Source organism: Megachile rotundata, chromosome 13, assembly GCF_050947335.1.
Source record: "Megachile rotundata isolate GNS110a chromosome 13, iyMegRotu1, whole genome shotgun sequence".
Classification (NCBI taxonomy): Eukaryota; Metazoa; Arthropoda; class Insecta; order Hymenoptera; family Megachilidae; genus Megachile; species Megachile rotundata.
In genome coordinates, this window is record NC_134995.1 from 5,140,363 (window position 1) to 5,153,001 (window position 12,639).

Here is a 12,639-nt window from a genome sequence, read left to right on the forward strand (position 1 = left end):
TAATTGTTTTTTGAAGAGTAATGGATAACGGACTTTCGTTTACTTTCATCAAAAGCCTGTTGAGTAGTAGAATTTAAATCTACAAATGTAAAGAAACATGTAAGCTCCACATTTATGTTCTGCGTACACTCGTGACGCAGTAGGATAAATGACACGACCGAGCAACAGGTAATTCTACATGTAAAAAGAAGCTGAAAATACAGAATCGATTCTTTTTTATTCGTTCATGCACTGAAAATAATGGTTAAAAGGATTTATCGAAGACGTCAATTTTTAAAGCTATTTAACCGAATTTTAAAATTGAAAATTACTTATTAATACGTTAAAAAATGCATATAGGTATCGGGGGTTTTAATACAATTCTTATGATACATTTCTATAATAAAATTCGTTTATATTTTATTGCTAGAAAATTTCGAATGTTTGTTTTATCCTAAAATTTAATTAATTCTTCGAATAAAAATATATATGCAAAACTGAACATTTTTAAATTTATTAATTTCTGTACTTTCAAATTCATAAATTAACGGAGTTAATTTACAGATATCTTCAAACTTCTATATTCTCAAATTTTGTCAATTTCCACGTTTTACATTTTCAAATGTCTATTTATCAAGATTATTAAATTTCCAGAGTTGAATTTTCTAGTTTTCTATTTTGTAGGTTCCCAAACTATCTTCTCACAGTCCAAGGTTCCGAAGTTTCTAGATCTACAAAACTCTAGATTTCTAAGTGCTTGGATCCTCGAATTCTTAAGCTTCAATTCCCAAATCCTTAGATTTCTATATTCTCCAATCATCAAATTCCAAGATCTTCAAATTTCTAAAGTTCCTCATTTTTGGTCTCTCAAGTTTCTATATTTCTGAATTCCTAAATTTCGAAATTCCCAGATGTATCACTAAATCAAATCCTAAGGCCTCAAATTACGACCAGTTTAAGAATAAGTTGGATAAATCTAGTAACAAACTTGATTGGGACTTTCCTAAACTCGTTATAATTCGTGACCTCAGAATTTGAAGATCTAATAATACTGTAAATCAAGGGGTTTGAAAATTTCGGAATTCGTAAATGTAGAAATTTGAGAATCCAAAATATGAAACTGCAAGAATTTCGGAATCTTGGAATTTGGAAACTGAAGCATTTAGATTCACAGGAATATGAAAATGCACGAATTTTTCAGTTTAGACATTTGAAGTCCATAGAAATTGGAGATCAACTACTTGACTCTTAAGAATAGAGTATCTAGTAATAAACGTATCTGGAAGTCCTTCGGGGCTGAAGAAAAGCGATATAACTTCAGTCAGTTATTAAAGTATAGCAAACATTGATCATATCCAGGGTCCAATTGAAAATCCCGGTAGACGTATCGTAAACTTGGCGATTAATTGTCTTGTTAGTTGGTACACGACTCGGTTACTCCGACATAATGCGGGGGCAACTGGTCACGAATGGTCAGGATTATCTTGATTTCACTTTACGAGTACACCCTTTCTCACCTCGCAACCCCATCAAAGTCTCGGTGTGTATATTGAAATCTCACGAAGTCACTTAACGTCGAACGTCGGTGGTTTGAAGACGAGAATGTCGCAGGAAACTGGGTAATAAATTGTGACGATAAGCGCCGCCACGCAGGGAATGTCCATATAGCCAAGTATATGCATACTGAGGAAAACTGTCGCGTATCATTGAGTCTGAAACTCGCAAGCGTTCCTGGGACGATAGAGTTCTGTCCTTGTACAGTCGAGAACAAAACTGCTTTCTGCGGGGGAGAGCCACTCGCTGATTTTTATTATAGCGAACAAAATACAGTAATCATCCTATACAAACGAATCCTTCGAATCTGAAGTTTTGTGCCAGGTTATTGATTAATGTTTTGCCGAACGTAGAAAAGGAAAAAAATAACGTAGCCTCTGCGTAAATCGCAAAGGTCCTACATTACGAGTGAAAGAGATTAGACGTAAACAAACAATAACATATCGGTGGAACAACCCTAACGCAAGAATAAAACATTTTTAGTTTTGATTTTTTTTTTCTGAAACTTTCACATATTTGCCACATTTTCCTGATTAAAATGAGCCCAAACAAGATGTAATTCGGGACATATTTATTTATAATTTCGAATGTTACGTACATCGATGACTACTCCACTAAGATATTAAATATTACTCGCATTATGTTGTAATTGGCCTCGTTTTAATCAGGAAAATGTCATTAATATGATGAAGAAAGTTGTATAAAAAATAGATTAAAAGTAAAAAAATTAGCAACGCATTAGTATTGCAAACAATTGAACAGACTTTTGATCTTTGCCGATTGTCACGATCGCAGTGCCTCATTTTCACTCGCTACCCCGCTCTGCGTTAGAAAATTTTTTTGGTCTATCAAACCAGTAAGTATAGTTTAAATTATATCGTGTATGGTCTCATTTTAATAAGAAAAGTATGAAAAATTTATTGGTAAAAGTTTGATAACGAAAAAATAGAAAATATAAAAGTTTTAAATTTGCATTGTTATTGTTTCACAAATATACCCACATATGATCATGTGATATTTCTCGGCGAGCGAGTTTCGGGCGTTTCAAGGAGTGTTCCTTCCAGTGGTGGGATAACATTGTTGCACATATTATAAAGGACATTTTTGCTTATATACAATGATTACTATATAGCAAAGCATTTATTGACTTTTATGTACAGCAAAAAAGATAGTAAACCAGTCCCTGATTTTTATGTATAAAAATACATAAAATGAGATTTTTGCACGTGGTCCTAATTCGATGGCTAGGGACTGTACTTTAGTAATTTGTAAATTTTAAAATACAAAAATTAGGAAGTCCAAAAGTTTATAAATTGTAAAATTTGAAAACCTTTTGATTTGAAAATGTGAAAGTATGAAGATTAAAAATTGTAAGCTTTATTAATGTATCTTTATTCAAAGGAAGCGTATATTGCGCTCGAGTGTACGTGGTCAGCATGTTCGAATACGTACATTGCTTCCAGTGAACATATCCTGCTGCGTGGAATTTCTGTTTCGTCTCGCGACATGCGTGGGATTCGAAAGCGTGTTACGACTTATCACGCGAAATTAGCTCGCTTTTTTTACAACATTGCTTCCAGTTTTGTGCAATTCTCAAACTTCATTCATACATGTACAGTAATATGCCATGCACATATGTAGGTAATTTAGGTACAATATTAAATCTAAAGCTTTATTGCCTGTAATTTTCGGTGCGAATAAGCTGAGTCTTACATGAATTATAAAGACTTTTAGATTAAAATATTACTTCCACAGATTTTACTTATATGATATAAGAGGAAACATAGTTTTATTTGAGTAATTAAAAAAAATCTTTATGTTACTAAATTTTTAAATCTCTGATTTATTATGTTTTTGATCTTTCAAATTCCTTTTGAAGGTTTAAATTCTCAAATCATTGAATATCTGAATTATTGCATTCTGAAATTCACAAAATTCTAAATTGCCATATACTCAAATAATTAAATTTCTAATAGCTCTTATTTTGATATTCTTGAATGCACAAATTTCAATATTTCTGAACTTCTCAAAGCTCAGATTTTTAAATTTTCGAATTGTCAAATTTCTGAATTTTCAAATTTCCAAAATACAAGATTTCTAAATCTTTCAAAGTTCACATCTTTGGATTCCCAAATTCTCAAATTCCAAGATTCCTCACTTTCTCAAAGCTTCGAGCTCAAAGCTTTTAAGTTCTCAAGTTTTGAAATTTCCAAATTATTTTAATTTTCATATGATCGTATCTATAAATTTCCATATTGCTGAATGTTCAAATTCCCAAATTTCTCGGAAACCACATTTTTAAATTTCCAAATTCAATAATTCCTAAATTCGATATGTAGTAACAGAATCCACTTGTTTTTTTTTACTATTTGATAATCTCAGATTTGATGAAAATAAAGCGCAAGAAATAAATTGTGAAAGCGTAAGCAAAATTGATAATACTTGCTGAGGAAATGAAAGGTGAAGCTAATAAACCAGATTTTATTAGCTAGTATTTAGTATTTATAGTTTCTGTTGCATTTTTTCTTACTTGTTGCATTCAAATATTTCATTTTTAATATTTTAATAAATTACAATAATTATAATAAATTATTTAAATTCAAAATAATTTAAATTTAATTAAATATTAGTTATAATAAATTATTAAATTTAATAATTTAATAGTTACACAAATGTAATCTTTTCTTTTTATTATTTTAAATCAGCATTTTCAATCTAATGATTTCAATCATAATTATTTACCTAAACATTAGATAATATGTTTGTCTAATATAATATTATATATCAACGAAGTCTTGCAATAAAAATTAATTACTCAAACAAAAAAGTGAACTAAAGTTTCATTTTCAGAAATGTTCATCGCCGTTGTTTTCATTGTAACCATTCCCATTATTTTTATGAAAGTCGACAAGAACTTGAAGACTTATTATAATTTAATGAAGATTATATGCCAAAAAATATAATAAAAATTATATATATTATAAGGGAAAAATGTTTCTAGGATTTTTCTTTGACTCATTTTTCTTTTCCTGACACATTGAACATTTTTTTAGAAGAGTTCCCGTTTTAACAGGACATTCTAAAGTTTCAATTGAAAAATTGAATTAACAGAACTTTGTTTTTAACTATTTATTGTGTATATTTTTCACTATTTGTATATTAAATTAGGTTTAGTGAATCTAATTTATACCCGTGTCGCCGTTAAGGATTAAATTAACATATAATTTCTGTATATGAAATTTTGCAATAAAAATGAATTATGCAAACAAAACAGGAAACTAAAATTTCATTTTCAGAAATGTACACCACCGTTGTTTTCATTGTAACTGTTCTTATTATTTTTATGAAACTCAACAATAACTTGCAGATTTATTATAATTTAATGGAGGCTATATCGATTGAACAAAGGGTAGCTTTTCTGTATCGGTATCATTTGAAAGGTACAAACGAATAAGAAACGTTCTAATTAGTGGTCTGTACATCGTTACGTTTCAACATTTCATTTAATTATCCACGCAAAAAATGTTAAACTACGAGCTTGCTTTACGCTCGCTTTACAGTGCAATGTCTTCGGCATTAACTATAATTAGGATACGAAGTAGAGAATTTTTACCGGCGACTTAAAAAGTGCACGCTTTATAGCCGTGGAAACATTTAATTAAGCTTACATCTCCGTTAATTTCGAGTAACGGGAAGACTAATGATAATGTAAGAGAGTTAAACGAAGCTAAATTTCAAATTCTTAAAAGATACTCATTATCATTGCGTTTAGTTTGTTTTTTAAAAGAAACCTTACAATTACAAACAAATGGGATATTTTATCAACTACTTTTATCAAACCTTTGTGTAATTTGCTCTAACTAATTTTTAAGTTAATAAACTTTTTACTGTCTTTTAATTGAAGCTTCTTGCTAGAAATAAAATGGCTGACAAGGAAACGAAGTAATAATGATCTTCATGAAACCTATGTATAATAGTTGTAGAAAAAATATTTGGAACCTTGAAAATTTGAGAATTTGGAAATTTGCAAAATTCGGCAATTTGACAATTGAAAATTTGGTGATATGAAGATTTAGATATTTGGCTATTTAAGAATTTGGAGATTTGGAAATTTCTAAATTTGAAAAATGGAGAATTTGGAAGCTTGCTTTTAAAATTTTTTAATTTAGCAAGTTTTTGTATATGCTATGAAGTGACATATTGAGTGTTTCATTTGACCCAAGGACACATTTGATTACCCTATTCGGTTAGACCCGTTAAACATTTTTAAATTTGGCAATAAGTAACAATATTTACGAATAACCACATCGAAGCTATGAACTACCTTAAAATATGCATTAAAATACCTACTAATTATAATAGACCTATTTTAAATATTTTATAATGAAAAGAAATTGTGTTAAATAAATTCTACATATTTCCATTGAAATTTTCGCACGTCCATAGGTGAGATAAGAATACATACGCAACTGTATCGACTGATCGGCGTCAACTTTGGTGCCATTGTCTTACCATACAAACGAGACTGATTGCAAACCAGTCGTAATAGGCATACGTGCATAACATTACCAACACTAGGGAGTTTCATCGTGACTGGAGTATAAAAGCCGCCTATAGTCTGAACGCGAAGAACTGTAAATTGCGAACACGCGTTTGCACGAAGAACACTAATGAAATGTATACCTGAGAAATTCTTCACTATTGATTTGTCTTCTTATGTATAGAATACGAATTCCGCTTTTTATTACCGTATTTTTTACTATTTCACGTTTATGAACTTCCATGTACCATTGTTAGGACTCGTTACGTCAAACATGTAGTAACTTTTTCCTTCTTTTTCCTACTTTTCCTATTTTTTTCGCATTTTTGATAATTCTTGTCAATTCTTGGAGTATTAACCCTAACCAAATCTGTCATTTGTTTAGATTATTTTTTGTATAAATATTTACAAAGAACCTGCTATACGTGTACAGTAGAATAAAACTACTATATTGACACAAGCTTTGGATGTACATGTATAGTTATAGAATATGGAAACATTTCGCTCATAATCAAATCTTGCATCCACGTTAGATTTACAAATCAATTTACAAGCATGGGACGCAATTTAATTCATAATCAATTGCCTGTTTCAATGTGGTTACATCAGTAGCAGAATCCCGTTGACTTTAATTTCAATCAAATTGAAACTATGTCACTTTTACAAAATATGCGTTAACGAATAAGGTAAGAGCACCAGTAGTAGACACTGTACCAGTACTTGACACTTTTTTAAAAAAGTAAATAAATAAGGAAACCACAAGTTGCAATACATCAAACCTTATTAATCTGTATACTGTCACGCTTCAGTGGCTTGATTGCGAACTATTATGCATATCTGCCATTCAAAAATGTAATAGCAACTGATTAATCAAACTTGCTCACGGCTCTTACGATTTTTCAGTGATTTCTTATATAAATCGCTAAGGATTTGGTTAAAATGTAAGTATTGCAAGTTTGTATTATTAAATCATTGTGAGTAAAAAAGGCATTCGTTTATGTTGTTTGAAACTTAGAAAGAGGTTTAATTATTAAAATTGGCAACAAACAATGCTAAATTGTCTAAATACCGCGTCAACTACTGAAACTTGTAATGGTCTATTATTCAGTAGTTGACATGGGGTGTCAACTATTAAATTTCTACGTATCAACTACTGACTTTGTTCCTCTGTCAATTTTGAGATGCCTCCTACGTAACTTCAGAAATTATACAGAAGAGACTATGCAAGCGGCTCTGGAAGATGTTCGGCTCCATAAAACTCCGTATAAAACGGTAGCTAGGAAATTTAGTGTTCCAAGGGTAACTTCAAAATACAAGGTTGAAGGCAAACATCCAATTAAAAGCAAAATGGGCCCAGCCAGAGTACTGACTGATGCAGAAGAAAGTGCAATAAAAACTGATATGAGGATACCTCCGATATGTGGAGTGTTCAAACTCTTCATATTAAATATTTATTATTAACTCTTCGTATTAACCCTTAATTATTAAATATTTTTTGTAAACTTACTCAAGAATAATCTTTTTTAAATGTTCAAAAAAATTCTGTATTCACACATTATTAAGACTAGTTCATTAATTGGATTTTCTCCCTATGTCAACTACTGAAACAAAAGGATGTCAACTACTAAATTTTCTGTTTTCGCTGGGTGTCAACTATTGAATCAAATTTTACGTTTAGAAGGAAAAAAGAAAAAAATTGACAATCGCCATCAGGAATGAATACTTGTTGTAATATAAAAGAAGAATAGTTTGTACAGCGACTGCTAATCATAAATTTTCCATAAAATGAACTTAGCCCGAGTTATGTGAACAACCGGACAAAAAATTCCTTAGTGTCAACTACTGGTACCTTTACCTTACTGACATCCATTTCAATTTTACAATACATAACCCCGTTACATTTACTCCCGTTTATAATAGTTTAGATCATTTCAAAATAACCGTCATAATTATTTATTTATTTATTTATTATTGCTTTAAATCATATGAGATTTATACGGCAGTCATAAAGTACATTACAATTATTTTACAGTAGGTATAATAGTACATTTTCGAATTTTATAGAAATAGAAAAAATTCCATTAAAATCGCCATGTATCAATTGGATGATACTTGCAAGTTAAGTTAGACCTCTTTTCTGTCGTTGACCACTTAACAATCTTGTAACCTGATCGTTTAAGTGCCGTATTAGCCTCCTAGTATTCTTTATTCTTGTTAGATTCACGCCCCTGTACGATTCTCGATAGCGTAATCTGAGTAGTCGAGACTCTGCGCCGCCGGTTCCAATTCAATTGATGTTTCCGTATTGTTACTGTTCTCAGAGTTTCGTTTTGTTGAGTATCGCGATGACGAAAGACGTCTGGCGCCCAACACTTTTCGTATCGTACGGAGACAAGCGGGTTGAACCGAAGTGCAACTCCGCTGCGCGAGGCGCCCTGAATTTCGCGTTGCAACACATTTTTGATAAGGCTTTACAATTGCTTCTATAAGTAAGTCAAGGTGATCACTGTTTATTGTTGTTTGTTGCTGTTTTTTCAGTTGTTGACAGAATTTATAGGATCTGAATGAATTTTATCTTTTAAGTAACTCAAACTACATTTTTTTGCTATACAACGCGTCAAAATTTTCTTCAATAATATTTTCTTAAAACACCTTGATAAATAATTGTTTACTATTATTTATACATTTATACATTACACTAGTCCTGTACTCATGTTTATAATTAAAAATCGCGGATAGAAAGTATAGTTTGATCACTATCGTGCCAAATTTATTTATAATCAAATATTTATTTTATACTATCGATTTAACTATAAGTAATTATTACTCGTAAAGTAATATGAATCTTAGCATTAACAATGTTATATAATACATAAATGAGAGTAGCTTCACATAATGCATGATCTAAATTAAGACTGCACTATATGACTGGCCTTGGACAGTAATAAAATCTAAATATAGTATGAGATTTATTCACTTTTGTCTACATAATAATAAGCACAACAGATGTAATGTAAACAGAAATTAGAGCAATAAAGAAAACGATACGGCTGTTATCAAAATGTCGGATGCTCTTTTGTATCATACGAAATGACGTGTTCTTCCCTATCAGTACTTAACAAGCATTAACAAGCTGATAGTAAATCTTAATCACATATGAAACGATGACGTATTTTTTAAGGAAAACCATTTTCGATGCGGCTTTTCCAATTCAACGAGGAAAATCTAGACTTTATCTACATGTACTTGCTTGACCTGTTCATATATAATAGCATGATAGCTTATTTTTTTACAATTGAAGCCAATCAATTTGCATTGCCTCTGCAGCCTCCTGTTTGAACCGACAAAACTCGAAGGGACACGAAGAAGCAACACATCAAATATAAAAGAAGACACAGTTAAATGTGTCAGTTATGAATGAAAGATTCGTCGAACAAAGATGTTACAATTAATGGCACTCGTGTTATTATCGCTGTCGGTTTTCCAGCTTGTAATTAGTTCTATCCTCACCAAGGCACAACTCGAAGGTAAACAATTTGTTTCTATCGCAATTTATTCGCCTCTAACATTAAATATCGATATTTATCTTGAAGTATTACCTAACAACATTGCTACAACAAAAATAATTTCAAAATCTCTCTCAGTAAACAATCAGACCTACATACTTTCTTTCTTTATATAATGGAAGTATAAATCTTTCGTAATTTACAGGGAGATCATGTGTAGCTAATCAAACAATGGGCGTTTATAAACGTCTCAAACAGTGTCCATCGCTTTATCAGAAATGGTTACAAACAACCCCTGCGGCAAACGTGCCCGAGGATGGTATATGGTGTTGTCCAAATGAAGCAACTAGTAATCGTAAACGGTCAATAAGAGAAGCACCTACGCCCGATAGCTATGTCAAAGCAAAAGAAAGTATGTACATTCTTAATTGTACCGATGCAAGTAACAAGCTGTAACTCTGTATTTTCGACATATTCAGGGTCGAAGGGGGTTAAGGGCTGAGGGGTTGGGTGAGTCTGTAGCACGGGTCTCCGTATTAAAGGTCTTCGATTTTAGAGTTAAGCTTTCAGTAAGAAATAATTCAGATCTTCTATTAGTTCGGAGCCTACCGAAACCTTAAAACAATCCTGAACGCTTAACGTACTAAACGATGTATGTGAGGTCCAGTTATGATCTCACTATATCACAATAGTGACTATATTCCCCGTGTTCAGACCAATAGGATGGTTTTTCTCAAAATGTGTTTCAAGATCAGTTTAGTCTAATCATTTCAGAATGTGAGGAATACTCGAAATTGGCGGACGCTTTGTCGATTCCTCCTGTAGCAATGATCGACGAGCAATCCAGCCTATCTTCGTCTGAGAGAGTCGAATCGCAACCAAAGGAGTTTCCGCATACGGCTGCAATTGGTTTCACTTCTGGTGATGGCATTTTCTTCGTCTGCAGCGGCAGCGTGGTTTCCGCAAGATTTGTCCTAACCGCAGCTCATTGTACTTATGATACATACTTGTAAATATTTATATTAGTATTTGTTGCATTCGTTCATTGATTACTTATCTTTCAACTCCTTTGCGAGGTTGTTTCACAACAGAATTTGCCTTAGCTACATCTGTTGTTACTATCAATTGAAATAATAAATATCAGTACTCGTCAGAAGTTTCAGTATCTATCAAATTCTGAGCGCTCATGAACGTTTATTAATCACTGATCTTTTAATGGTTGATCGAGTTTATTTTAAAAGCTAATCACTGATCACGAGAAAGCGAAGATTTATTATTAGTCATGAAATTTTGAAAGATAAGCGACGAGTCCTCAAGTTTTTGAGACGTTATAAATTTATTTTATTCTAATTATTTTATGTTACAGTGGTATCTCGTCAACTTTTTGGGTTCGAGTGGGTGATTTGAATCTGAACAGCACTAACGACGCAAATGCACCACTGATCCAAGTTATCGAGAGGATAAGACACCCCTTATATAATACATCTATCGGATATCACGATATTGCCCTTCTCAAGTTAGAAAATGACATACATTTCAACGAGTGGGTGAGACCTACTTGTTTGCCTTACTCTTTACCGGACCACGCTGCACAGAAAGCAGTCGCTACTAGATGGGGCGGAGTTGACTGGGACAGTATGTAAGAAAAATTCAAAAACAGTTCACAATATACTGTTCAGTTTTATTATTAATTTTCTTTTAGGTATCGACCTGTCAAATGTAATATCAAAAGTTACCATGAAATTAGTGTCGCAGTTAGAATGCAATGACAGCTACAAAGATGTATTACCGTCTGGTGTTATAGCCGATTGGCAGTTCTGTGCTGGTGAAAACAGAAGAGATATTTGTAAGGTATTTAGAATATATTTTAGTACATATAACATATAATGGAAACAGTATCATGAAGAGAATTAATTCACAGATTGAATGCTTGGACTCTAGCGTGAATCACAAAATTATTACGACGTTGATGTTAGCTTATTAATTTTGTTTGATTCTCTCTGCAGGCTTCCGGAGGACCACTGGTTACTGTTAACAACGATCACCCCCGTATGTGCAGCTTAATCGGTATCACAAGTATGGGAAAAGATTGCGATGGTGCTACTCCCGTTATATATACTCGCGTTTACCATTACGTTCCATGGATACAAAGCATAGTTTGGCCGAATTCGTAATATACTATACCAAAATGCACTGTTAAAAATCAATTTAAAATAAGCTATTGATAGTATAACGCCGATACAATTATAGTATTAATGTTTCATGTACACATCGGAGAACAGCAATGGTCATACAGTCAGCTCTAGGTCATATAGTCATATTTCAAAATCGATGTCATTGCGTAACATGAAATGAAAGACATGTCGAATTACATAGAACTTGAGTTAATCCAGACAGTATTTTACATGTTTAAGTTTGTATAAAAATAAACACTATTACAAAGTACGATTATTTAATTTTATCTTCACAAAACCGTAACATTACAATAATTTGTCGAGAATAATTTTTCGTTCCTCATCCATTTTTCACGACTCTTGATAAATAATTGTTACAGAGATATCACGAGACTCTTTAAGGTCACTGAATCTTGCGTATGGAATATGTTAAGTCATTTACAGATAACATTCTAGAATTTCCTTATACTTATTATCTCACACAATGTTATGTCGCAGCATTTCCGCGTAAAGAACCCTTTCAATAAGAAAGACCACGTAATCTCCTTGAGTCCTCAATGTCAGAGAAATCCTGTTGTCGTCAAGAAGCAAAGAGCGAGATGAAGCAGAACAAGCATAGATGAACACTAAATCTCACATTAAATAAATAAAATAAAATAACAGATAAAAATGTCGGTGTCTAATTTGTGTAGCAATGTCTTCGGACGTATTCTCATCGCATTGTATTTACTCGAATTAACGCAAACTGACGCGTGAAAGTTTGTCCCGATAGCACGTACCACTGCTAACGGTGTTTCGTGAAGCGAAGTCGGCACGTCCCTTGGATAATTAAAACTTTCGGAAACGTAATTCCGCCGCAAATTTGCCAATTCGAACGCGTGACTAA

At 32.3% G+C, this 12,639-nt stretch overlaps 2 protein-coding genes across 23 annotated transcripts in view; one reads left to right on the forward strand and one right to left on the reverse strand.

Annotated features, from left to right (window-relative positions):
- LOC100878549 (uncharacterized) overlaps positions 1-12,639 on the reverse strand; it is a 362,753-nt gene that overhangs the window by 173,086 nt on the left and 177,028 nt on the right. The window lies entirely within an intron of this gene.
- On the forward strand, positions 9,418-12,004 carry LOC143265670 (serine protease snk-like). Its single transcript, XM_076539134.1, has 6 exons — positions 9,418-9,600; positions 9,785-9,991; positions 10,354-10,588; positions 10,946-11,214; positions 11,282-11,430; positions 11,586-12,004. The coding sequence occupies exons 1-6, from the start codon at positions 9,513-9,515 to the stop codon at positions 11,751-11,753; spliced, it is 1,116 nt and encodes a 371-aa protein (XP_076395249.1). The 5' UTR covers positions 9,418-9,512; the 3' UTR covers positions 11,754-12,004.